Here is a 25,074-nt window from a genome sequence, read left to right as displayed (position 1 = left end):
TGTCTGAGGGTAAATAATCATTAATCATAAGTCTAAACAAGAGAAATGATCCAAATGAAATTTTTAGATCCATAATAATATTTAAAACAAATCCGAAAGTTGTTTGAAAATCCCAGAATCGTCGCCAAATCCAGAAACATATTTTGCAAATGCAAGTAAATCGATAAAGGAATTCACAGACCATCACCAAAAGATCTGTTAAATTCAATACCAAAAATAAGACTAGAGAAGAATATCAATTTATTAGAGCAAGCCGAATGATGGTACTAATTAGAAACTTTTATATTTATGAAACTATTAGAATGATTAAAAACACAGTCAGCAAATCAGAGAAAACCTAGCTTAGTGCCAAAATCCCGTGCATGCGGTGCTCTCTTCCACTAGTTGCAGGCATAATCTATTTCAGGAGCCCTCCCGGCTATTTTTAAGAGCTTATGAAAATGTTCATACTTATTTAGCTAAATGTATACATTCAGTGAGTCTTCAGTGTACTGGTTCATTACATAAACATCAAGACTTCTTTCGTGCTTCTTACTTTTGTGGTTATGACCTTGGTTCGTGATTATCACGATGCCAAATCTTGACACCATCACATCACACTTCCATAACTGGTCAAGACCATGACTGACAGTATGAAAATAACTGGAATACTAGATTACGTTTTCATTGAATTAAGTCAATTAACGTGAAAATTATTCTGCCACAGAGAGCCTGTGTACTGTGTGTTTCTTTTCAGGTCACGGTCTCATATTTAGTAGCAGAGCTTGTCTTTTTCAGGGACAGAACTAGAGTCAACAGTCGTTGTGGGGTCCTCTAACAATATTTTGTTTGGCTCTGCTTTTTTCCCCCTTAGACATTAATTCATAAGATCAATGCAGATCGGTGGGGAAAATCCCTCTCCCGGAATAATAAGATAACGTGGTGCTCAGGGGGCTACCATTTTTGGTGATGACTTGTGACTCGCTCACTCGGATCGAAATCGGATCAGTGATGTGGCTAATCGGAAAATGTTCGCCTTTTTCCGAAGAAATTTTATGACGTCACTGTCGAAGCAGCTGGAACATGGAGAGCATCGAATGACTTGAAAATAAAGAGTAAGATATTTGCTAGCATGTCCTCAACATAGCCACTTCAGCCAGGTACTTGTATGCTGTATACACTGCAGACAGAGGTGCAATATTCATCTAGTTTTATCCAGGGTCGGCTTCACAGAATTTTGAGCGTCGGATCGGAAGGAAGCTTGAGGGAAGGTAGGAAGGACGAGACCGTTACAATTTTTGTCGTCTGGGATAGTCCCAGGCTCGGTTCAAACTCAATCGATCCACAAATGGTCTGGTCATTCATGCATTTGTCACATGTTTAACGTGTTGTGTATATTTCCGATCGATTTTTACAAGGGATCAGATCAGTTAACCTCACGTTGGGAGCGGTTTCGGATCATCCCAAATAATGTTATGCAACGAGCTCAAGTTACGCTGAGTTATGAAAGGACTCCGATTATGACATCAGTTCTTTCTCTCTTGTCAGTTCATTTTATTTAATCATCCAAGTTGGTCTTGCCTACTGAGGAAGAAGAAAAGCGTTTATTTGTAAGAGGGTTTTGTTTAAAGAGGATTTCTAATGGCCCTGATCTACCCTGATACCTCCTTTTGTGAGCAAAGCTCCCGACTGCTAGAAAGTTTGAACGGAGCAAAGCCTACGATGGCCTTGGAAGACGAACTAAACCAGGAAAATATACAAGAATTACTCAAACTGCTCTGTTATATCAAGAATAATTCTAACGAGGCGCAAGTGGAGAGCTGCATGAGTTTACTAGCCGAGGTTCTAGATGACGAAGAAGTTGAAGTGGATTCAGAGCCTCTTGAAAGAGAGCAAGCTCACAGGACAATAATGTCTGCAATGCAAGATTTTAACACCAACCGCAAAATTCAACTAGACGGCTGTTATGCGCTTTCCAGACTTGTGTTGCTTAGTCCAAAAGTAAGATCCGAACTGCAGAAGAAACAGGCTCAACGTTTTATTTTGAAAATGATGGGAAGGCACCCTGACAACATGTGCCAAGTTGTAGGCTGTAAATTATTGTCTCTTCTGTGCACTTCTTCTACGACAAGAAGCGATGCTGTCGATAATGGAGCTATCGATACAGTTCTTTCAGCAATGAGCCATTTTGGCGAGGACGAGGAGTTTTATATTCCCGCGTTTGAAGCTTTGACACGGTTACTGTCAGACGATCCGATTGCACAGACAGACTTCATAAGCATGGACGTGAAAGATGTACGGAAAAAGTATCGTATGGTGGTAGAAATCATGGAGAAACACGCTAAATCAGGTTAGCCAGCAAGTGTTTATGTTCCTTGTTTTCTTGGCAAACAAAAAGTAAGAGATGGATTTGTTTTTAACTTATTATTAACATATCTTTTTACATTATTTTACATGTACTGTAGGTAAATAAAAAGCAAGGCAATAATTGCTTTGCTTTTTACCTTCTATAGGGCCCGTTCCAAACGCTGCTCCATTCATGCGCCGAACCTAACTGACGAGTTAAGTACGGCAGAAGAGCGGCGTTTGAATCACTTTGGTTCGGCAGGTTAAGTTTGGTGTGGCAAACAACATTAAATTTGGCAGGGTCTGTCATACTATGCAACATTGGAGCAGCAGCTGATTCATACGGCGTTCTCCTCATGTGTCGAACCTAATGCATAAAGTACTGCAATTTATTTTTCATATAACAGGACTCGTGATTGGCTCAAAATTGAGTGGCGTGACCAGTCATGCATGAAGCTCAAAGTCGTCGCTAAAAATAAAGACAACAAAATACCAGTATGCCTTTGATTTATGTCGCTCTAAAGTCGAACTTAATCAAGTTTGGTTCGGCAAATGAGTGGAACGGTGTTTGGAGTGGCGTTTGGACTGGGTCTAAGGTCATGAAAAAGATATTTTGTTACTAAGTCAGTATGACCTACCCAACATCAGTTCCTTTATGTGTTTTATTTTTTCTCTATTTTTAGATTTTTACTCTCATCATGTCTTTCCTTACATTATATAATAATAGCCACATGCATAATTGACTTATTTTTTATAATATCTTACATATCACTTGAAGTTTTCACTTCTTTTTAAAGGTATGACATGACCTTACATTGCAGAAATAACTTTTTATCGTCGCACATATCATATGCTTTGCTTTCGCCTGGAGAGTGTGATATGTTATTGGCTTGACTTTGTTTAGAAGCTTGGTTGTATGAATTTAATTTCCTCACGTCCATCTTCAGAGTGTGGACAAGTCACTGTATTATCAACTAAATTCATCATTTGCCATAATGTACATGACCTTTGGTAGCATTGAAGATCATGTTACCCATATGGTGAAATTCTATAATAATTATGATACAAGATGAAAGCTGCACCCATCAGTGACTGTGGGCGCTTCCTAGGAGTGTGATCAAAATGATTTTGGATGACTTTTGAATCACCCTTAGCTTAAATCGCCACATTTTGAATAAAATTAGGGTTCATATCTGGAATATAGTATGGAAGTAATATTTTCTCCACAGACTTACGAAAGTGTTCCCATTGAGCTTTTAAGTTCAAGTTTCAGGAAGTGTTTTTGAATTGGTTTTTGTGCTATTTGGATAGGTGAATGCTTGGTAATAGAAGGGCATCATCAACTGCATAATGGTGCATTAAGCATAGGATTGCAAGTGATTTTCATCAAGTTCTTGATCTACTAAAATTTCCATAGGTTGTTAATGGCTTTCCATTTAGTTGCTTTTGAACTCTTTCTTATTGTCCAAGAAGACTCTTGTCACAATTCTACCCAAATCAAAAGTCTTCAATGGCATATTTTCTTCCCAATACTTCTTTATTTGAAATTCAGCAGTTCAAATTGCCACTCAAATAAATTACAATAACGCTTAGTTATAGCTTTACCCTGATTGCACCCATCAAGATGTATGTGTACTGAAGGAATTTCTTTGTGGCATAGTGAACATTCTCACCAATATGCCATATTTGTTTTCTTTGTGTTGATATGGAAATACCATACAGTGAAGGCTCATGTGGGGAAATTTCATTAACCCATCGACTCCCGGAGCTTTTTGCCAAAAATGCATGTTTTGGACATTGTAGAGAATTTCAGCCTGGGTATGGGCCAAATTAGCTCCAATCTTCTCAAAAAGTCTTTTGCAACAAGACAGTATGCCTTTCTTTCCACTAGTACTGCGTTTTACGATATGTTTGCTTGGGCATGCACAATACGTCTTTAGGCTTTTTGTTTTTTTTTTCAACTTTTTTTGCCTTGCCTTTTTCTCCTTTTCTTATCTTTTTGCAGCAGTGATTGACCTTCCACTGGGATAGCTTCCAGTTCAAAACTTTCTGAGAAAGCATCATTGAGACAGGCAATTTTTACCATAGGGTAGCTAAGTGTAGTCGCAGGAAATTTTGCTGCAGGTTTTTCACTCAAATTTTGAAGCATTTCCGTGGATATTTTAGGCTCCATTCAGCCAGTCATTCTGATCTGGGTATCATTGGAAAGATTGTTTCCTCCTGCAGAACTTGAGTTTAGAGGATGCCAATTTTGGTCAAAGGTGATGACATCAGAAGTAGAACAAAGGCCAACCCTCATCATGGCAGGTCATGTGTGGCATGAAAGTCAATGGGTTGAAGAGGTTAATTTCTTTTGCATTTGAAAAGTCTCCCCACATTAGCCTCAGTTGTAAGCTAGTTCCAGTCCAATACCGAGAATACGAAAATGGTCTGTTGCTGAAGGACATATGTTTTCACTTTTACTGCTCTGTCCATAATGCAGGGTTTTCACATTTAGCCGGCGCCTGGCGCAAATCACCGGCTACTTCAAGCAGTTGCGTTGGGTACTTTTTGCATTCCAAATTTTATTACCAGTAATACACAATTCTGTTTCACTAAATGTAATTGCAATCTGATATTTTTGAGGAAATAAATAAACACTAACAGAGGGAAAAAAAACATTGCAGCTATTATTTTAGAATTAGAGTTAACAAATATTACATGTTGTTCCAGTTCTGAAAGCAATGATAGAACAATCCGCGTAGGCTGAATTGACCAGAGTATCCATGGCTGTAGCCACATTCGCATGGTGAATGCTAAGGCAGTCTTCCTCCTGAAATGTTACTCGTTAGGGTCTTGACTGCACCAGATGTATTTTCAACAAAAGATTGAAAGAAGTCTTAGCAATAAAACCTTCAACAATGTGAGTGTTGAGAATGTCAGACAAACGAAACTGTGAATTGCCACAAATCGATGTAGAAATGAAACAAGACCGCTGACTTTGTTGTGATAATTCATGTTTGTAAAAGGAAGTATTACGTTAATTCCATTGATTCGTCGCAGCTCTCTTTTGTTATGAAAACAAAAACAATCTTGGGATGGATGCATTTTGGGGGATTGAAACTAAGTGTTTTTCTCTAAAAGTGAATTCAAGGAAATTATATTCATTTTGTAAACTTCACTGGTATTAGGGTGTAAAGAATAAACAGAAAAAATTGACACATCTACTCACTGCTTTTCTTCGATGCACCAGGCATGGAAGGTTCTTGTATACCCAGTACATCAGATGCTAAAACTCTGAAAGCAACTAATTTCACAAAGTTTTTTCACACTAACCGTCGTCAATATGTGTACAGTGGCCTTCAACAAAATCAGTTATGGGTGCAAAAAATGCACTGGAATAAACTTCAAGGCACCCTGACTTTCAAAATTTTCCAGGGTGAGCGCTCCATTTACCTGTGCAGAAGGGGGGTGTTCCTCTCTAGCACCCTCCTCCACAAGGTTGCCGTTATCACAATGAGATAGTGTTCCGGCTACTTTACAATTTCCTCCTGCAACTTTTTTACAATTTGAAAACCCTGTAATGATTTATCGTGCTGGTCAGAAGCCATTTTCCTCCATTCGCTGTTTATCTCTCTATAAATTCAGGGGTAGATTTCGTATCCTCTCAATGTGCATGCTGACTTTTATTTGACTTCTATTCCCGTTTCGGTCAGCACGTTGCTGTTCATATCAAATGTTTTGTTTTCTGGACTCAACTAGACCTCTCTATACCCTGTGTTGCTTTTTTCTTTCAATAGACCCTTGGAAAATGACCCTTAGACTTTGTATTTGGCAGATGAGTAAAGCCATTGAGAAAGGCTTTTGGATTAGTTCATAGTAACCCTAGAAACCTGGAAGAGTAGTCTCTACTTATAATCCGTGTATCTCCTACACGCAATACAGGGTAGGAAAAACAAAATGGAAATTGGGCCAGTAAATTTCAGTTTTCCCTTGCCCCCACTTAAATAGTGGCAGCCAGTAAGGAAATCAGAGGATAAACTCAAACAAAGAATGCTTGGAGTCCTAACTAGTCCATGCGTAACTAATCTTACAGTCTTCTGACTGGAAATTATCATTTATCAAGCTGACATTTTGTTCATACTCACAAGACTACTGAGGCTAATTTCACTTGTGCACTGGGCCACTAAACTTCTATTTTCACTTGCCCAAGAGCAAAAATCAGATCTGGGGTTTTTCCTACCCTGCAATAGACCTTTACTGCATTCCAACATGCAATGGCACCAAGTCAAGGTTAGGGTTGACAAAAATACAGCAAACATACGAAAAAATATACCTCAATCTTGCCCTGCTACTATTATTCAAATGCACTGAAGTGGAATGCTGGAAAGTGGTGTGGTATGGACTCCTAGTTGCTCATGCTATGAAATCCAGGATAAACACTGACTGTGTGGGCCTGTTTGGTCCAAGTGCTTTCCAGTTACATTCTTGTCTATGACACTGGTGTCGTATTTCTTGTTTTAAGTTTTTATTGCATGTAGATTCTTCTTCTTCATGTTTTTTTTATTTCTTTTTTTTATATAAAAGGAGAGATTCAAGAGCAAGGTATACAGTTGATGTGTGTTTTGGCATCTTCAGAACAAAACTGCTGTACTCTTGTTCGTGGGAGAACATTTATTGTTGCATTAGAAGCAATGAAGAAACATTGTGATTGCCCTGGGGTGCAAGCAGCTGGGTGCCAACTCCTGGTACTTCTGGCAGACTTGGAGTCTCACAGGGAGATTTTAGTTCAACAGAGCATTGTCCTAGTTGTAATTCTCCATGCGTTACAGAATTTTAAGGATTGCGTTGACATTCAGAAAAGTGGCTTGACTGCATTAGCCCTGCTCACGGAGGCACTTGAGAAAAAGCTGCAACACGGTAAGTAGCATACAACATTGTGGAATCAAAGTCCAGTCAAAAATACATGTGATTCTTCTGGACCTAGACTTTGCTTAGAGTGTTCAGTTTTAACTGCAAGCATTCTGAGTGGAGCCAAAGGAAAATTATCAAGTACATGTACATGCAGCATTGAATAGTGTCTCGCAGTTTCTAAAAATAGATTACATCACCAGAGACCCCCCACATGACTCAGACAAGAATCCTTGAATACGATAGAACAAGATGACATTAGTATTATCCCTGAGACAATTCCACATTGATAGCAGACTTAGATGTACTGTGCAATTCGAAGGACCTAGATTTTAATAGAGCCATTTATCTGACCACATAAGCAAATCTGTGACTGTGAGCAGACCTTAACTGCATATTGATATGTTCAGGCGCTACATGTGACATAGATAGCGCGGGCTAAAACTGTTTTTCAGGTTTTTTATATGCGAAGACAGAGCTGGCCAGTTTCATCAAGGCAAGGCAACAAATTGGATGGGATCTACTGTATTTCTTCATGGTATTTCTTTGCTGGCTTGCTGGCTTGCTGGCTTTGTTGTGGGTGATACATCTGAATGTCGGGTACAATAATACTATTTTTTTTCTGCTATGGAGGTATTCATAAACAGCCTTCATACATGAGAAGCCCATCATATACGTCACTTGTGCGCAACGCTATTAAAGAAGGGGGCAAGTGCAGGTTCAGAATTTGTGCTTTATTTGTACTGCATTTGACATGCCCACAACAATTTTGCTGTTGCAATTATCCAAAATTGTCAGCTCAATGTATTACAGTAACTTTATTCATTTTTAAAAGTTATGGTGGTCCTTGTTAGGCATAAGCAATATTAAGGAGTTACATGTAAATTAATTCACAAAGCCATATCATGTCCTGTTTACAAATCCTCAGAAAGAAGAACATTATGTACTATATAGTTCTTTTTCAAGGATTAAAGTTAGTGGCTAAACAAGAGGCATATTACACCCCTCAACTGAGATATTTATGGTTTTTCTTAGAAATACAGAATTGCATGTGGACGAGAGAGGTTTTCACTGCCATGACAAGCCATTATGACAACCCAGAAGTCTTACATGCTGCTTGTCATGCCCTGCAAGAGTTGATTGATGTTTGTCCTGATGTGTTGGACGAAATGGGTGATGAGCCTGGTGATAGCACCATTCCTTTACACAGCTGCAGTATGGCTGCCTTGGTGTTACACATGGATGATCCAGAGCTATGCGAGTCATCATGTAGAGTCTTAGCTTCCATTGTCAATAACTCTAGCTCTCTAAGGGAGGTAATAATGCAGAGTGTTTTTATAGAACAACAACGCCTGTTTATCTACCTGTTTTGACGAGTATAATTTTCAATTTAGTTAATGTAAGTTATAACATAGTTTAGCAGTGTCATACAATCAATTTCAGTATGCATCGTAGTGAATAGATTTGTCAGAAAAATTATCTTAATGCTTGTGCTGGTTTTGATGTACATTTCCATTTTCATGCTACTTTTAGCTGTGCACTATCAAATTATGGCGTGTAAAGTTTGGAGAGCACTCAAGATGCTAGAGTTGCGCTCAGTTATAGTCTTGAGCAACTCTTTCATTTCTTTCATATGCTTCAAAAATATTCCTGCATGCACCATACCTTAGGCCTCACACCGCATTTTTTAACTACTCAAGCAGGCCAAAAGACATGGAAACTGGAGGGTTCATTTTTAAACCTCAATGTTTAGCTTCTTGCATGAATGTCTCATTAGAGAAAAATCTTCACATTGAGTTACTACATGTATTGTTTGGCACTCAGATGTTTATTTCTGTTACGATAACATTTACATGTATTTTTCAGTCTTTGATATCCAAAGGATTACACTTGAACATTGTCCATGCAATGAAGCAACACAAATGGAAAGCTGAAGTTCAACAGTGGGGCTGCAGAGCACTGCGAGGATTGTCATTGTCTGGGTGTGGTCACAAAGAACTCTTGGTTAACTGTGGTGTTTTAGAGCTCATCTTCAATTGTGCTCAAAGGTAAGCAATTGATGGCAATCTTAGCAAGAGTAATGACTTATAGCTTCATTGTATAACAATCGTACATCTAAAGAAATGAACTGGTAATGCTTTCACAAGTTAATGAGAAGTCTTGTGATTTTGCAGGTTTGGAGACCATGTTGGTGTCCAAGAAGAAGCAATAGCACTAATTGCTTGCTTGGCAACTGATGTTGAGCTTGTCTGGCACCAAAGTGCTGTTGAGGGTGTTCATTGTATGATTTTGAATGCCATGGACAATTTTCCAGACCAGATATCCCTGGCAGAGATCTCATTAGAGGCTTTGGGTAAGTACTTACCTGAAAAATATTATGGCTTGTTGGGGAGGGGGATTGTTTAAATGCTTTTAACATTTTTCTAAAATTCGTTTGCAACTGGAATTGGTCGATGTTTTCGAATTTCTGGTGGTCAAAGAATAATTTTGTAATTTTCTTGACCAGTATGGTTTCATTAGCTATGACTGATGTTCACTCGTGAATTCAAAACTACTCTTGTACACCTTAACATGCACAAAGAAAAGAACTTTCATTATGAACCGCGGAGTGTGGAGGCACCGTGGCCTCATGGTTAGTGCACTTGTCTCTGGATCGAGCAGTCCAGGTTTGAGCCCTGGTCAGGGACATTGTGTTGTGTTCCTGAGCAAGACCCTTAACTTGCACAGTGCCTCTCTCTAGCCGGGTGTATAAATGGGTAGCGGCGATTTAATGCTGGGGGTAACCCTGCAATAGACTAGCATCCCATCCAGGGAGGAGCAGAAATAATCCTAGTCAGTTCATGGTACAGACACTGGGATAAGCTCTGGCCTGATGGGCCACTTGGCTCGTATGCAGACTTTACCTATGAACCACTGAGGGAGTTAACAATTGTTACTAATTGAAGGAAAACTTGGTGACAATGCTCTCATCCCAGGGAAGGGCACAATTTATACATAAAATTTAAGTAGTACCTGCCTGGTATTTGTGGTAGATTACCCCAGCCAACCCCAACCGTAAATTAACTCAAAGGAGAAAACAAAAAAAAAACTCACCAAATTATAAATTGCTGCCTCAGCAGAAATGCCTCACGTGTTTTCCTGACATAATCATAATCATCTGAGCTAGACCGACAAACATGATTGGCGAAAAAACATCAACTACAGGAGCAAACAAGCAAGGACACATTCTTGGCACTTCATCACTTGTATTCTGAAGAAAACGCTTGGGAGGTTTTTTCCTACATCAGTGATTAATGTACTTTCTCTTTCCCGACTTATCAGGTGTGCTTGCTGCTGCTGAAGAAATTCCAGATCTTTTAGTCTCTAAAAGTTCAGATCATGGTGGTGTGGATACCATTTTTAATGCGATGAGCAGGCACCTAACAGAACCTGCAATACTTCAGAAAGGATGCATTCTTATTCAGGTGCTGGCACCTTTGTTGTCAGATGATCATTGTCAAAGGGCAGTGTCAAGTGTCATTCAGGCCATGTGCGAGGCTAAGGAAGATAGAGGTGTTCAAGCAGAAGGCTGCGCAGCCATGCTGGTCATTGCTCAAATAGATGAAGGGAAGAGTACAATTTTGGTGAACAATTGTGCACACGAAAGACTTTTTTACATTTTGGAAAACTTTTCTGAAGAACCAGAGCTTGTGTTTTTATCCAGCGAATGCATTCGGTATCTTGGCTGGGAACGGAATCTGAAAACACAGATGTTGCTGTCGGCATGTGCTGGAGGCCTTCTCAAAGGAGCTGACTGTCTGATAAAGAAGGGTGCAGATGTCAATGCTGGTCATGGCGAGAACACACCACTTTGCCGTGCTTGCCAGAACGGCAAGGAAGAAATGGTCAAGTTCCTTCTCACTCAAGGAATCACAGACATTCAGAGTTCACTAACGGTTTCTCTTGAGATGGGTTATAGCAACATTGTGGGACTGCTTCTGCAGCATCTTGGCCATGACAAAGAAGCTGGTATCATTGCATTCAGCAACCTTAATTTGGGTAATTTGCTCCCGCAGTGGATGTCGCCTTCTCTAGCTGGTAGTAAGTACTCTCCACCAGTCCTTAGTACTGGCTGGACTGAATTCCTGGACGATGCGGAGAGAACAACGCAACTAAGAGCAACTCTAAGTAATCGCCTTAGAAGAAAAGGGAGTGAACCAATCTTAAACAAGCCTTTGGATGGTAGCTTAACTGGGTGGCAGGCGGACAAAGCAAGTGTCCCTTCTAGCATAGATACATTAGTGGGCCTGGAGCATGAGTCAGACAATGATTCTGATTCCGACTCTGACATTGATATGAATGTTCCAGAATTAACTGAAAAATCAGCATTGCGGGCACGTAGCGTCAGTGGAGCTTCCTTCCCCTACAGCTCACATGATCCTCGTGTTGTGTCTCCCTTTTCAGACAGGAACTGCGTTATTTTACCCAGGAGTGCTCACAGCAGGTCATTTGATGAGTACCTGCCAGAATGTAGGCGGCCCATGCTGAAGAGGCGTGCACGCAGTGACATAATTCCTCCGGTCAACAGTGTAGATGCCTCTTCTTATTCTACAAAGGTATCGCCACTGCCATATACCGACTCTGAACAGATTGGCAGAATAACAGAACCCGAAGAAGACGTGCCTGGTGTGTTTGAAATGCCCAACAATAGCTACGTGTACAACTGGGATCCTCAGCAGGGTTACCGAGTACGGTCCCTGAGTACATGCAGTGATGAGTTTGACAGTGGGAGATTCTTTGGCCAATGTGCAGACAGAAGAAGGTCAAGGACTTGCGAGCCCTTTGAAGCAAAAAGAAAGCGAAAGCAGTCAATCAGAGCTATCTCTGCCAAGGCAACAGTGCGATTGATTGATGCTTCAAGCAACAACATCTTGAGCCTGGAGCCACTTGCAGAAGCCTCTCCACTTCTCCTTGCATATCTGGCTAAAGTCGAGAAGCTTGACCTGAGTCATAACCACTTGTCAAAATTTCCGTCTTTGCTTTGTGATGCTATGCCGCAATTGCGATATGTGAATCTGAGTCACAACGAGTTTTCGAGTTTTCCTTACTGCTTTATCCAGACAGGGGTGAAAGTCTTAAACTTGTCACACAACAAGATAAAGATGGCCCGGCCTCGACATCCTGGAGATAGCAATGTTATGCTTGAGAACTTGAACTTGTCACACAATGAGGAAAGCTGTTTCCCTGAGTGGTTGGGAGATATATTTCCGGCATTAACAAGTCTGTATGTGGTGGACAATAACATGACAAAGCTGCCGGATTCTGCTTTGAAACTACGGCGACTGAAAACTCTCGACTTGTCAAACAATCAGCTCTCGGAGATTCCTCGTGAATTCGTTTCAGAATGTCTTTCTCTTGAAACTCTTGTGGCTTCAAACAACAACTTCACAACGTTGCCAGAGATTGTGGCGCCGTCCTTGACAAATTTGAAAACGGTTCGGTTAAACAAGAATAAACTTGGGGGGCAGTCTTCAAAGAAACAATTTTCATTCCCGCGATTTCTTCTCAAACTCCCCAATGTGAAAGTTGTGGATCTTTCAAGTAACAATCTGGAGGACATCCCACCTCCTATTTCCTGGTCTACACAGCAGCTGAAAGAGCTCGTTCTTGCTGACAACAAGATTAAAAAGCTCTCCTTGGAGGGTGCAGAGAAGTGGGCATACCTCGAAAGGCTGAATTTAAGCGACAACTGTCTGAAGTCAGTGCCGGGTAGAATTGGTGAATTAAAATCACTGACCTCCCTTAATTTGAGCCGCAACACTGGTATCACACACTTGCCGGATGAGATGGGAAGATTGTCCAGTCTGTGGGACCTGCAGTTGGTTGGCCTCAAGCTTGATCTGGACTCAGCTATTCTAGAAAGCAGAGCTCAGGAACTCATAGGATTCCTGCACTCCAGGCTCAAGAATTCCGTGCCTTATTATCGTATGAAGTTGGTTGCTGTTGGCCAGGCAGGACGAGGAAAGACGACATTGTTGAACCAGCTACAGGAAGATATTGCTTCAGGACCACACCATGATGTAATGGTGAGAGAATGGTGTGTCAGAGATACAAAAGCTGAGTGCAAAGTGTGCCACCGCAAGAGCGTGAACTATGTCATCAACACATGGGATCTCAAAGGACGTGATGACTTGTACAGCGCTTATCAGTGCCTCCTGTCATCAAGGACATTGTTTCTGGCAGTCTATGATGTGAGCAAAGGCACCAGTGAGATCGATTCTCTTAAGCCCTGGCTCCTCAACATACATGCCTGCGCACCAGAGGCGTCAGTCATGCTTGTGGGTACTCATAAGGATAAGGTGCCAAAGGACCAGGTCACCGAGTTGCTAAATGAGATCAAGGTAAGGGCCCTTAGCATGTGTGCTGGTGCTGGCTTGCCCCAGGTCAAGAGCCACGTGGTACTTGACTGCACTCAAGAAACATCAGGAGTGCAGTCCCTCCGTCATCGGATCATGCAGCTCATCCCAAAATGCAAGTGCAAAGGCCATTCGTTGATTGGCCCGAGAGTGCCACAGAACTTTGTGCGACTACAAGACTTGATTTTGCATCTTGTCCACGCCAGAGGACATGAACCACCAAGAATCTTGAAAATGGCCAGCATCCGAAAGCTCATTCAGGACAATGAATTACTCATGGATGATACTGAGCTTGAACAAGCCATTAGGTTCATGAGTGAAGCAGGTAAGGTTCCCTCACTGTTTGCCCTTATATAATATACAGTTTACTTTCCACTAACGGTTATTTCTCACTCCATAACGGCAAGGATTTCATGTCCCAGCGACGTACACATAGTGTCAAAAGACTGCCTCGAAAATGAAGGCCAACCGTCAAAATACAAATCAAAGTTCTTAGAATTCTCATTGCTCTTCTAGTCTCTCTTAGCCGGCAGTCAGGAATTTCTCTCTTAGGAAAGTGTTTCTCAGAAGCACTTAACAGCAATAAGCGTAGTCCTTTAACCAAACTCCTTGATCTTTTTTCTCACTTTCAGGAGTCCTCATCCATGTTGATCATCCAGCTTGCCAGTTGGACGATCTCCTTTTTGTTGATCCCCTGTGGGTGTTCCATTTGTTTGCTCATTTGGTGACAAGAAAAGACAGTAAGAACACCAATGGCATCCTTGGTTTGGAGGATCTCGAGAAATTGGTCAGAGATGGAAGTTGTGTAGTTAACCTGACTCCCGATCTCATGCCACAGATACTAAAGTAAGCTCCATGTTCCCTGGTACATAACTGCCTTCGTTCTTACTGTTTCCCGTCCTCTCTCTATTTTTAAACGATGCATTATTTTACGGACATAGATGAAGAGTCATTGCCCGACACCTTTCATGGGTCAAAACATGATAGAAGGTTTCTTTTATATGATTCGTTTGATCTACGAGAAGTAGAGTTTTAAAATGTCTTGATCACTCTTTCAAGGCATCCCTCTGTTCGACAGTTTGGCATCGTCCTTACCCGCCGTTTTTGGGACGTTCGAATGTGTTACGCATCTCATCAGGCATTGACATTTTATATACAGTTTTTGTACAGCACAGTGAGACTAACTAGCAAGCATTCGATTTCTGCTTTCTTTAATTATGCCAGGTTGAAGTTAGAGAAACGAATTAGCAGTAAAATAGCTTTGCACGTTGGACAGGTTCTCAATTGAGTGTCGAAAGTAATCACGACAGGCAATTTCTTTGGTTTTGGTTTTGATTGTGCTACGGTTTGAGACTGGCTGAATAGCCACCTTGGTACGTAATTGGCTTGGGTTTGGTTTTACGACACTCAATTGAAAACCTCTCTATAAGTGTTACTGCTCATTTTACACGCTTGCAGATGTTACACAATGTGGATAATTTTACAAGCTTGTAGATGTTGTACAGCTGTTTACATGACATCCGATACACTACTTTACAAATAAAATAAAAAATATCCTTAATTACAGTGCAATGGAAGGACAAAAAAGAATTCATGTAGAAGACAGTTTGAACTTGATACTAGTGAAGTTTTTCTTCCTTACAGGCTGCTTGAACACTACTGCATTGTTCTCCCACTGAGAGACGACAAGTACCTTTTGCCATCTTTGCTCAGCAATAAACAACCCTCAATCAAGATTCCAAACCCGGGACGTAATGTGTTCGTGAGCCGCGAGTACAACCTGGCTTATCTACCCCCCAGTTTCTGGCCGCGCCTTATTGCAAGAGTCCAGACTTTCGTGGTGGACTTGTATATGGACCACAGGGTCCACTTGGAGAGCCCGCGTGAACCACAGGTCCAACAGTGGAATGAAGGTGTCTTCGTCTACTGGACAGAGAAGGCATTCTTTGTCATATCGCACGGTTTGACCAATCCCTGTGCGGACACTGTGGTGATTACAACGCCAAGTACAAAGCATGGAGCAAGAATTCTCGCACACGTGGTTGATCATTTGGACACGCTGCTGGAGGAATGGTTTCCAGACTTGTGTAAGTGTTACACTTACTTGTATATACTATGATCCATCTCAATAAGCTGCGCACTATTCCAGGAAGAAGCCCTGACAAAAGCTCACATATGCAATGTAGTTTAAGGCGGTATGGGGACGAAGAAGCGATACAGTTTCTGATGGAGCTACAAAAACACTAGTTCTGAATATTGAAAGGGAACAGCGCGATAACCTCTGCAATGCCAATGAATTTGAGCCCGATGATTGAATACTTTTAAGCTACGCAGGTTAAAAATCTCAAGATTTTACAAAGAATGTATGAGCTCATTAGCGCTTTTGCCTCCCAGAAATTTTGCACTTTTTGAAACCTATTTCTCCTCGAATATTACACCCAAAAAGCTAAACATGTCACCAGTTGCTAAGTTTCAGAAGCTCTTTAAATGTTTGTAGTCTATTCGTTTCTAGCGTGATGCCTTCTATGCGCAAAGTCTTATGTTCATGAGGAAAAATTGTAAACAATTACATTAACTAAGATTCGCCTATTAAGATAAGATACGAACCTTTACTTAAGTGTCAAATGTATTTGGCCCGAGCGGACTAATTGGGACACTAAACAAGGGCCTTAAGTACTAAAAAGAAAATGCTAAAATTGACGTGTGAATCTGTTATGTTTAGGGGGAGTGGATCCACAGGAAGGGCTACCTCTTGTCAAGAAGCAGGCTGTTTGTCCTGTGTGCAAGGGAGAAGACACTCATACTTTCGCCCTTGACACCATAGCTAGGGCGAGTGACAATGAATACATCATGTGCCCCAACACGAAACTGCTGGTGTCGCTGCGTCAGATAGCGCCTGATGTGGTCCTGGAAGATGTCGGTGAACAGTTCAAAATTGAAGAGAGTAAACTGGTGCTGGATACAACGCGTACCTCACTGCTTGGAGACGGCAGCTATGGCGCGGTGTACAGGGCTCTCTATGATGGAAAGTCTGTTGCCGCCAAGGTTTGTGACTGTGCTGCTTTCAACTTTGTTACTATAAGCGGTAAAATGTAAATTATAATATTTTATTTATTTAAGTTATAATATTTAGAGAGGAAGCCACTTCAGCCCCAGCTGGTTTCCGCGCGGGTCCTCTATCCTGATCGGATTGGAATTTGAAAATGTTGGTTTTTAGGAGGGACGAAAACCGGAAAACCGAGAGAAAAACCCTCGGAGCAAGGCGAGAACCAACAGCAAACCCAACGCTTATATGACACCAGGCAGGAATCGAACCAGGGCAACATGGGTGGGAGGCGAGTGCTTTCACCACTGTGTCGTCCCTGCTCCCCATTTAGACTTTTCGGCTTCACAACAACCTTTTAGCTAATGTTAGACCGTGATGTTTTTGTATAGGTGTTTCATTCCGGAAATGAGTGCAATCCTCACACGTCACTTCGACAGGAAGTCATGTTCCTACGGAAGCTGCGCCATCTGAGTGTTATTACCATGGTGGGCGTTTGTGTGAAGCCGTGGTCTCTTATAATGGAGCTGGCTCCACTGGGATCACTGAGTACGCTCCTAAACAGAGGGCAGGCGCTCAGCAAAGGAATCCAGCACAGAATTGCCTTACAGGTGAGAAGAGAGCCTTTCGTACAATGTTCAACGTATAAAATTGGGAGTCAGTAAGTCAGTAACCCAAAGTGACGAATGAGTTATCAGTTTCGGTGGGATCCTCATTGTAGGTAATATCATGAACCTGGGATATTATTGTCGCTAAGTAACGTGACATATCTGTGTGATGCTATTCTGATGTAAAGCCTTTCTGATTAGACCGAACTCTTTGTTTATTTTGATGTTGGTAAGGGGTTTTCCAAAATGTCAAGTGTTAACCTGACTGCATACGGAGATCAGAAAAAGGCCTCCTATGGAAAGAGCCAAAGTTGCATGGATTCGTTATACTGCCTGTCTTTATGAACACACGTTAAGCTATTTGTTGTGAAATTATTCAACTAAAACACTTGCTTATTAGTCTTTTGGCGACTGGTGGTCTTAATCTGGGCTCTGCGTATTTTTTTATTGCAGGTTGCAGAAGGCCTCACATTCTTACACCATCACATGATCGTGTACCGTGATCTAAAACCCCACAACATCCTTATCTTCTCCCTTTCTCTCACAAACTTGATCAACGCCAAGATATCTGATTACGGTATCGCTCGGTATGCCACTCGTTGCGGTCTGACCGCCACTGAAGGTACGCCGGGCTATCGAGCACCCGAAATTGCTCGCGGAGACATCGCCTACAACATGGAAGTCGATATGTATTCGTTTGGCATGTTCCTGTACGAGCTCGTGACTGGAGGAACCAAGCCGTTTGAAGACTTGCGTTTCCGCCACGAGCTGGATGCAGCCGTGTTGAAAGGACGGGCCTTAGATCCTATCACGTCATCAGACTGCCCTCCCTGGCCAGACATGGCGGATCTTATTGCGCATGCTCTTGAGCCTCAGCCGCATAGAAGAGCTACCGCTGAACAGGTAACGTGAAGAGATTGTTCTTATTGTTTATTTTGAAAAGCTGTTGTTTCGCTCCTTGTTTTGCGATCAGAAAGTTCTCCATGGTCTGGGTAAAGGGGTTCAATTTATTCTGTGAATAATGGATTCAATTACTAGCATGAAAGAATTATTTTCATCTTGTCATCTGAAAAGCCGCCGACTATGCATGTCCATGCTGTATTTCCGCATCTTTCTACATCTGCTTTTGGTGCCGCTGACTAATAACGCCTTCTCTTTCAGTGGGAGAAGTGTTTTTTCAGTTTCACAGTTTTGGGAAATATTTTTGGTCTGTTGATCCTTATTTTATCTGTCTGCTCGTAAATTGATGATATTCGATCACTTTAGAAGGCAGGGAAGAAGATCAATGCTTGTAAACCCGACCTACTTTACTCACTTCTCATTTGTATTAGCAAGCTAAAACTGGCATCTTATTAGTGAACTTAATTTATTTGTTACAAAGGCGTAAGACTTCCAATTGACGTTCCCTGCTCTTTGTGACAGGCCTACTCGCGCTTGTGTGACCCCGAGCTGATCTGTTTGAAGCGTGACATTGCCGTGTCCAAGGGACAGACAGTAGAGTGCATGACCGTTCGTCACTTTGAAGAAAAAGACACACCTAAAGTGGAGGTGTGGGTGGGCAGTGGACAGTCGGATAACTTCAGTGGTCAGGTCACCATTATCGACCTGTCAGACAATGGAGTGGAGGTAGGTCGAAGCACTTCCGCGCATACCAAAGGATTTGTCGAATTTTAACACTTTTGCAAAATAACTATTGTAAATCAGCACTACAACAAAAATCTGCACTTTTACCAAATGCAGTTAGACGACCTTATGCCAATCAACTACTGGTCTGTCACAGGCGTCCTATTTCTTAAACATCGTCGAGTGTTCAGACAAAATAAAAAACCACAGCCGGAAGATTGAACGAACACGAATGCAAGGGTTGTTCGTTTTACCTCATTCTGCGCTCGTTGTCGGTCGCTAGCCACACTCGCACACACTTTTTGCTTGTGTATTATATTAAATTCAACCTCAATGTGGGCCAATTTTGGGTAGAAGCTATAAATTTTCCGAAGTTACCTTATATCCAATTTGGATCATATTGTAATTAAAATACGCAAACGTTATTGTTTCTTACGTTTTCCCAGGGCTGCACGGGCACATTTATCCGAGACAGACGGGTGAAGAGTATCGTAGCAGTGAATGACGACACCGTGTTGGCCGGCACGCAGTCTGGGAAAATCTGGGTTTTTGACGCGTGGAATCACAAGTGCCAGTTCTCCCTTCCTCAGCTTCCTGACGCGGTTCTCTGTTTGAGGCACTACAAGGATGGAGCCAATGACGTGAACGTGGACGTTGTACTGGCAGGACTCGCTAACGGTCAGTTAGCTGTTTATCACACACACAGTGTCAAGAAAGAAGATGCTCAACCCAAGTTTTTTGACCTGTGTCACAGCAAGATCATTGGAGATGCCACCTGTGAGGATTGTCAAGCCCATCCCTTGGCTTGCACGGCTGTTGGCAGAAAGAGGTTGTTCTGCGGGTGCGGTAACGAAATAGTCGTTCTCAGAATAAAGAAGAACTCGGAAATTGAGATCGAGCGTCGATGGTTTGTCGAGGACAGAGCAAAGGGACTTGTTTTGAACATCGCTGTGGGCTCAACGTTTGTTTGGATATCAACTCGTGATAGTCCGGTGATCGAGTGCTGGGATTTCTCCAAAACTAAATTCCTTGGCTCTGTTGACTGTCTGACAATTCTCAGGGACAGCGGCTACACTGGTGACTTACGCGAAACACGCGTTGTCAGCCTTCTCCTGTCGCACAAAATTCTCTGGGTAGGACTGGGCACTGGTCACGTGGTTCTCGTAGATCCTTCAACACGAAAACACTTGACCCTTATCCACCGTCACGTGTCCGCAGTGAGGTGTATGGCAGACACACGGGGTCCTACATCGCCCAAGTCTACTTCATTAGTGTTGACCGGGGGTATGGGGTTCATCGAGAGGCATGGTTGCGAGTGGAAGAGGCCTAACTCCGAGTTCGGTTATACACTTGTGTGGGAGGCAGACTTCATGGAACAGGCCAAGCATCTTGACAGCCACATACGTAGAAGGAGGGAACTGTCAAACACGTTAGGGGAAATAAAGTACAATTGAAAACAAGTCCTTCATGCCCCGCCGTGCAAGTGCATTTACAAGTCCTCGTTGTCTTGTTTTTTGATCATGATATTATAAAACTTAATAAAGTAATCAATAATAACGAATTGATTCGAAAAATATGTAGAACTTCATATCCTTTGTTGATAGCACCACTGAGTTTGTTTTGTACTAATATAAAAATGATTACAAGGTGAGAGCTTTTATTGAGTGATTGTTTTTCAGATTGCTTTTAAAGAACACTATTGTTAGGCTTTTTCATGGACATTTAAGATGAGATTTGATTACTGTGATGTAAATGTTACTGGCCAACCTTTTTTAATTTTAGGATACGAAGGTGCTGTGTAAAAAAAATCGTTTTTAGAATTAGGAAGTTGCACTTGATCATCACTGTACCAGTGGTATCAGAGTTGTGTTTTAAATGGTTGCTTTAGAGAATTGAAAATGAACCAAACTTATCTGAATTTTTCTCGGTTATAAAATAGAAAAAAAGAAGGAATGATTGGCAGAAATAATTATAGCTAAACTTGCGATGTGTAGTGAAATTGTGCAACAAAAAGCTACGGGATCCATACAAGATAGATTACCTTATTATTAAATAGGAAAAAGAAAGGAATAATTGAAATGATGAAATCAATGAAATAGTTAGAGCTCAACTTGTGTTGTGTATATGAAATTGCATAGAAAATAGTAACAAAAAAAACCTACAGGATCCATACAAAATAATAAATATTGTATAGATAAATAGACATTAAAAGATATCTATAAATTCAGTTCACGTTGAGATTCTGTTTGTACTAGTATCACTATGCACGCGAGATCAAACCAAACGATAGGTCAGAGCAGAAGCATATCACCTAAGGTGATATGCTTCTGGTCAGAGAAATAGGGCGTGGACCACCAAAGTTCATTCTGGGTTCGTGTGTGACTTTTTTTTACCATGCACACTAACTTGTCTCAGTCATGATGCGGTACCACTACCCTAAAACGGCAACTGTGGCCGTACTTTAGTAATTTTAAGTTCCTTGCACGACCAATCCCGGCCGAATTTACTTCCAAAAGCGTCGAAATAACCGAACGTGTCTGGGCATACCGACTACTTCTCTGGGAGTATTTTCAACCTTGCCAGTGGTGGTCAACAGCAACAACTTTCGGGGCAAAGCTTGGTTAGCATTTTTAACTATAACTCCATGGTCCAGATACGATCTTGAGTTGACGGAAAATCCCGTTGAAGCCCTGATTTTTTCCAATTGCTTAAATTGGAAAATTCACTGCGATGATCATTCTTCACTTTCATCTACAACCGCAGTTCAAATATGAATTATTTCATGTATACTTCACATCATTTCACTCCTCACGGGAAGATATGAACTCAACTGAATTGACCTCGCTCCCAATGTGTGGCTTCATAGCTCAGTTGGTAGAGCATCGCACCGGTATCGCGGAGGTCACGGGTTCGAATCCCGTTGAAGCCCTGATTTTTTCAGGCTTCTTCTTTTCAATTGCTTAAATTGGAAAATTCACTGCGATGATCATTCTTCACTTTCATCTACAACCGCAGTTCAAATATGAATTATTTCATATATACTTCACACAAAATCATACCTACGAAAAAACACCAGCATTTCGTTGCTAATCAAATAGAACGCCTTTTGTTACTCTTATCAACACTCATCTGGTTTAAAGAAACATTTCGTTGTCAGCAACGGCTCTGTAAAATGTACAGGACCATCTTATTTCAACCACTAAGTATGGATTTATAGAAAACTAAATTTGTTGTAGGAAAAAAGTTTAGCCCTAAGATGAGATTGTCAGGATCTTTCTTACATTCTGCTTTAGTGCAAACAAACAATAGGACGAGGTTGGGGTGGACACTGCCATTTGTCCACCCCTGACCTAGACTTTGTGCAATTGTTCTTAAAATGAAGAAAAGGCCTATTAAAGTGGTTCCACCCCTTTGGCGAGCCTTCATGATTTTAGTTGCCAAGAAATGCTTCAATACAATAAAGTAAAGGAGGCCTACAAAAGTACAATTCTTACCAAATTCAAATTTATTTATTCATCAGTGATACAGATTTATTTATCAGTGATACTAATACAACAAATATACAAAGTTAGTAATAGTAAATACAGTCAGTCTGAAACAAGTGACAGTTAGGGATTTTTTTCAGGAGAGCTGATGTTATAATATAAATAAACAAAGGAAAATAGTACAGGTACTTTGAATGTTGATGCACCTTAGAACACTTTGCACTCTAAAGAGGGACTACTTGAGGTCTAATTGAAAACAATACTCTCACTGAAAATGGGACTCAAGAAAATTGGCATTGCGAAGAAAGTTCTGAGTGATAATCCAAGTGCAAGTGGATTTCCTCTGCTGGATTTTTCAGTTGGCACGTGAAGTAAAGAGAAAGGCCTTCAGCATAAAGGGCAAGCTGGAAAATCCCTATGGTTTGTACTAGCATCTCATCCAAATAGACAGAAACACTCTTACACTTAGCTTGCAAGCAGGCTCACGTTGGAGTACAAGTGCAAGCGGCATAGCCGTAAGCACAAGGATTGCTTCGCTTTTTGCCGCTCGCAGATGTGACTCGCAGACTATCTTACATTCAGACTATCTTACACTCAGTCCAGCCTACTCTACTACCTCAAAATCTAGAGATCTGAGGGATCTCTATGGGAATCAGAAGATTCACAAAATATAGCAAGAGGGGATGTTGGTCAAAACCTGATGGGACTGTGGGATTTGACAGGCCTGCTCATGATTGATCTGAGAACAGACTTAGTTGTTCATACCATAAACAAAACCATGACACAATATATCTTTGGTGCTCAAACAGAAATCATTACCTTGTAACCTTTTGGTTGGGAAAATACAACAATCAACCTCTCACTTTTGCTCTATTAGTTACTTCAGTAGAACTTCCACTTTTTCATTGAAAGAGGTAACAGATACAAAGAATTGTATGAGCAGGGCATAAGTTTGTGTCCCCTTAAGAAAGTGTAACAAAGTAAAGGATCCACTATACTCAACAGTTGCCAAGGCAACAGGAGATTCTTGGTACTTTCCATTGGACCAAAATTTCCGGTTTGAATTTCCAGAAATTTTCAGCAGTGAGTGAAACCGTGGGTGTTTTCCATTATGCCAAACCAACCAGTAAGAGACCAGTAGGAATAACCAAGGCAATATGGAATGGCATTCTCTGATAATACTAGGCCAACCAAATGGAATGGCTCTTACCATTTTTTATTCCTTTTCCGAATTTCCTACATAAGTAAAGAGAAGTGTGGCAATGAAATGGGTTGTCAAAATGGAACGGCAATTTTGGTCAGAATATTCTGACTGGAATAAGTGGACCACCTCCAAAGGTGATCCTGAATATTCCAATCAGAAGGAACTGAAACAGGTTTTTCCATTTGACTTCTGACTGAAATTTTTGAAATATTTGGCATAATGGAAAGCACCCACCTTTTTCCAGAATTTCTGGAAGGGAGGTCAGCCTTGCCAAACTTTTAAAAGTTTCCTGCCAAGACTTCTTTCAGATTTTCTGAAATTTTTAGTTGAATGATTCTAATTCCTCAAATTCCTCATATTCTAGATTTCCCCAGCAAACTTTCTAAGGAAACTTCCATACCATTTGCTGGTTTCAGAGCTGGAATTTTTGGTTGAATCGAAAGTGCCCCTTGCATCATTTGGAACACATCTGGACATGAGAGTAATACTTACTGGTCTATATATGATAAGAATGGTATGTCACCCAGTTTGACTGAAGATGTTTAGGTCTGTCCTTTCGGCTTGATGAGAAAAGTGATTTGAAAACTTTGCTTGCTTTGGGGTCTTCTGCCACAGTCTTGTGTTTTGATAGTTCTGGAAGCTTTCCCTTTGATAAAGCTGCTCCGTTGATCTTTGCCCCTGATACCATCACGTCACTAGATTTAGATCCACTAGAGGAGGGCATGTGCTCTGTTTTCGCTCGTTTTGCTGGTTTTTCAGGGCCATCTTCACAATTTGCACCATTAAGACTACTCCCTGAAGATTCCCCATTTGTCGAAGTTGAAGTCTCAGAGATCTTTGTCTTCTTAGCTTTCTTCTCCAGCTTCGTTTTCTGCCGTCTTCCTTCCATCTTTGCCCTCATGCTGACCAGTTCCTCTTCGCTGCCGTTTATGATAACAATGTCTTCGTCGGAGAAGGGTTTGCCACATTTGTTGCAAACAGTCGACGGAACTTCCTTCAGCGCTCGCTCAGAAAACACACAGCCGCACTTCCAGAGAAAGCAAAACTTATATCTGCCGTTCATCTCAATGCCGACAACAGGGCAGATGAATCGAGACGCCTGAAAATCTAAGTAGCTATCGGCTTGTTCCGAAGACTTCTTTTCGAAGGCTGGGTTGTTGGTCAGTTTTAGCTCCTTTACATCTTTCAGGCTCCTGATGTGGCTGGCGACATCCGATGTGACAGAGGATTTGTCCAGCAGGTATTCTAGCACTGCTTCTTTGTTGTACAAGTTTCCAAGCTCACAGCATACAATTGGGCTCTGTAACTCGGCTTCACTCAAAGCACAGTGGAACCACTTTGCGTTCAATTCGTAGTTCTTCTCAACTTGTTCGGGCTTTTTCTTCATTCGAACAAGTTCGTCCCGCTTTGGAATCGTGCCACCATCGCACCCCATTGTTGGTGAACTTCTTAGGGAAGATTTCTACTCAAGTTCGTCAATAAAAGCAAGCGTAAATTTTCA

General features: G+C 41.4%; 2 protein-coding genes across 4 annotated transcripts; one reads left to right on the top strand and one right to left on the bottom strand.

Annotated features, from left to right (window-relative positions):
* The first annotated feature begins 1,016 nt into the window (after positions 1-1,016).
* Positions 1,017-21,111, top strand: LOC110048600 (leucine-rich repeat serine/threonine-protein kinase 2-like). Of its 3 annotated transcripts, none has more exons than XM_020754368.2 (14): positions 1,017-1,250; positions 1,528-2,329; positions 6,892-7,224; positions 8,251-8,531; positions 9,082-9,263; positions 9,390-9,568; positions 10,537-13,935; positions 14,243-14,456; positions 15,255-15,697; positions 16,333-16,655; positions 17,046-17,264; positions 17,715-18,164; positions 18,684-18,887; positions 19,331-21,111. In XM_020754368.2, the coding sequence occupies exons 2-14, from the start codon at positions 1,621-1,623 to the stop codon at positions 20,336-20,338; spliced, it is 7,944 nt and encodes a 2,647-aa protein (XP_020610027.2). In that variant the 5' UTR covers positions 1,017-1,250; positions 1,528-1,620; the 3' UTR covers positions 20,339-21,111. The 3 variants fall into 3 exon arrangements, with proteins under 3 accessions (XP_020610027.2, XP_020610026.2, XP_089150756.1); XM_020754367.2 differs by having other exon boundaries at positions 1,398-2,329; XM_089294630.1 differs by lacking the exon at positions 1,017-1,250 and having other exon boundaries at positions 1,257-2,329.
* A 1,260-nt stretch (positions 21,112-22,371) lies between these two features.
* Positions 22,372-25,008, bottom strand: LOC110048604 (replication termination factor 2-like). Its single transcript, XM_020754371.2, has one exon. It carries the CDS (start codon positions 25,006-25,008, stop codon positions 24,070-24,072), a length of 939 nt encoding a protein of 312 aa, XP_020610030.1. The 3' UTR covers positions 22,372-24,069.
* Between the last annotated feature and the right edge of the window lie 66 nt (positions 25,009-25,074).

The sequence above is a fragment of the Orbicella faveolata genome, unplaced genomic scaffold, assembly GCF_042242905.1.
Source record: "Orbicella faveolata isolate gen_17 unplaced genomic scaffold, um_ofav_v1 contig_1, whole genome shotgun sequence".
NCBI classification, from domain to species: Eukaryota; Metazoa; Cnidaria; class Anthozoa; order Scleractinia; family Merulinidae; genus Orbicella; species Orbicella faveolata.
Note: the sequence above shows the minus strand (reverse complement) of the source record. Positions and strands in the feature narration are given on the sequence as shown.

Coding starts and splice junctions, on each gene's coding strand:
- LOC110048600 (XM_020754368.2), top strand. CDS start 1,621: ATGGCCCTGATCTACCCTGATACCTCCTTTTGTGAGCAAAGCTCCCGA. Junction 16,656..17,045: donor GAAAGTCTGTTGCCGCCAAG/GTTTGTGACTGT, acceptor GTTTTTGTATAG/GTGTTTCATTCCGGAAATGA. Junction 18,888..19,330: donor TGTCAGACAATGGAGTGGAG/GTAGGTCGAAGC, acceptor ACGTTTTCCCAG/GGCTGCACGGGCACATTTAT.
- LOC110048604 (XM_020754371.2), bottom strand. CDS start 25,008: ATGGGGTGCGATGGTGGCACGATTCCAAAGCGGGACGAACTTGTTCGA.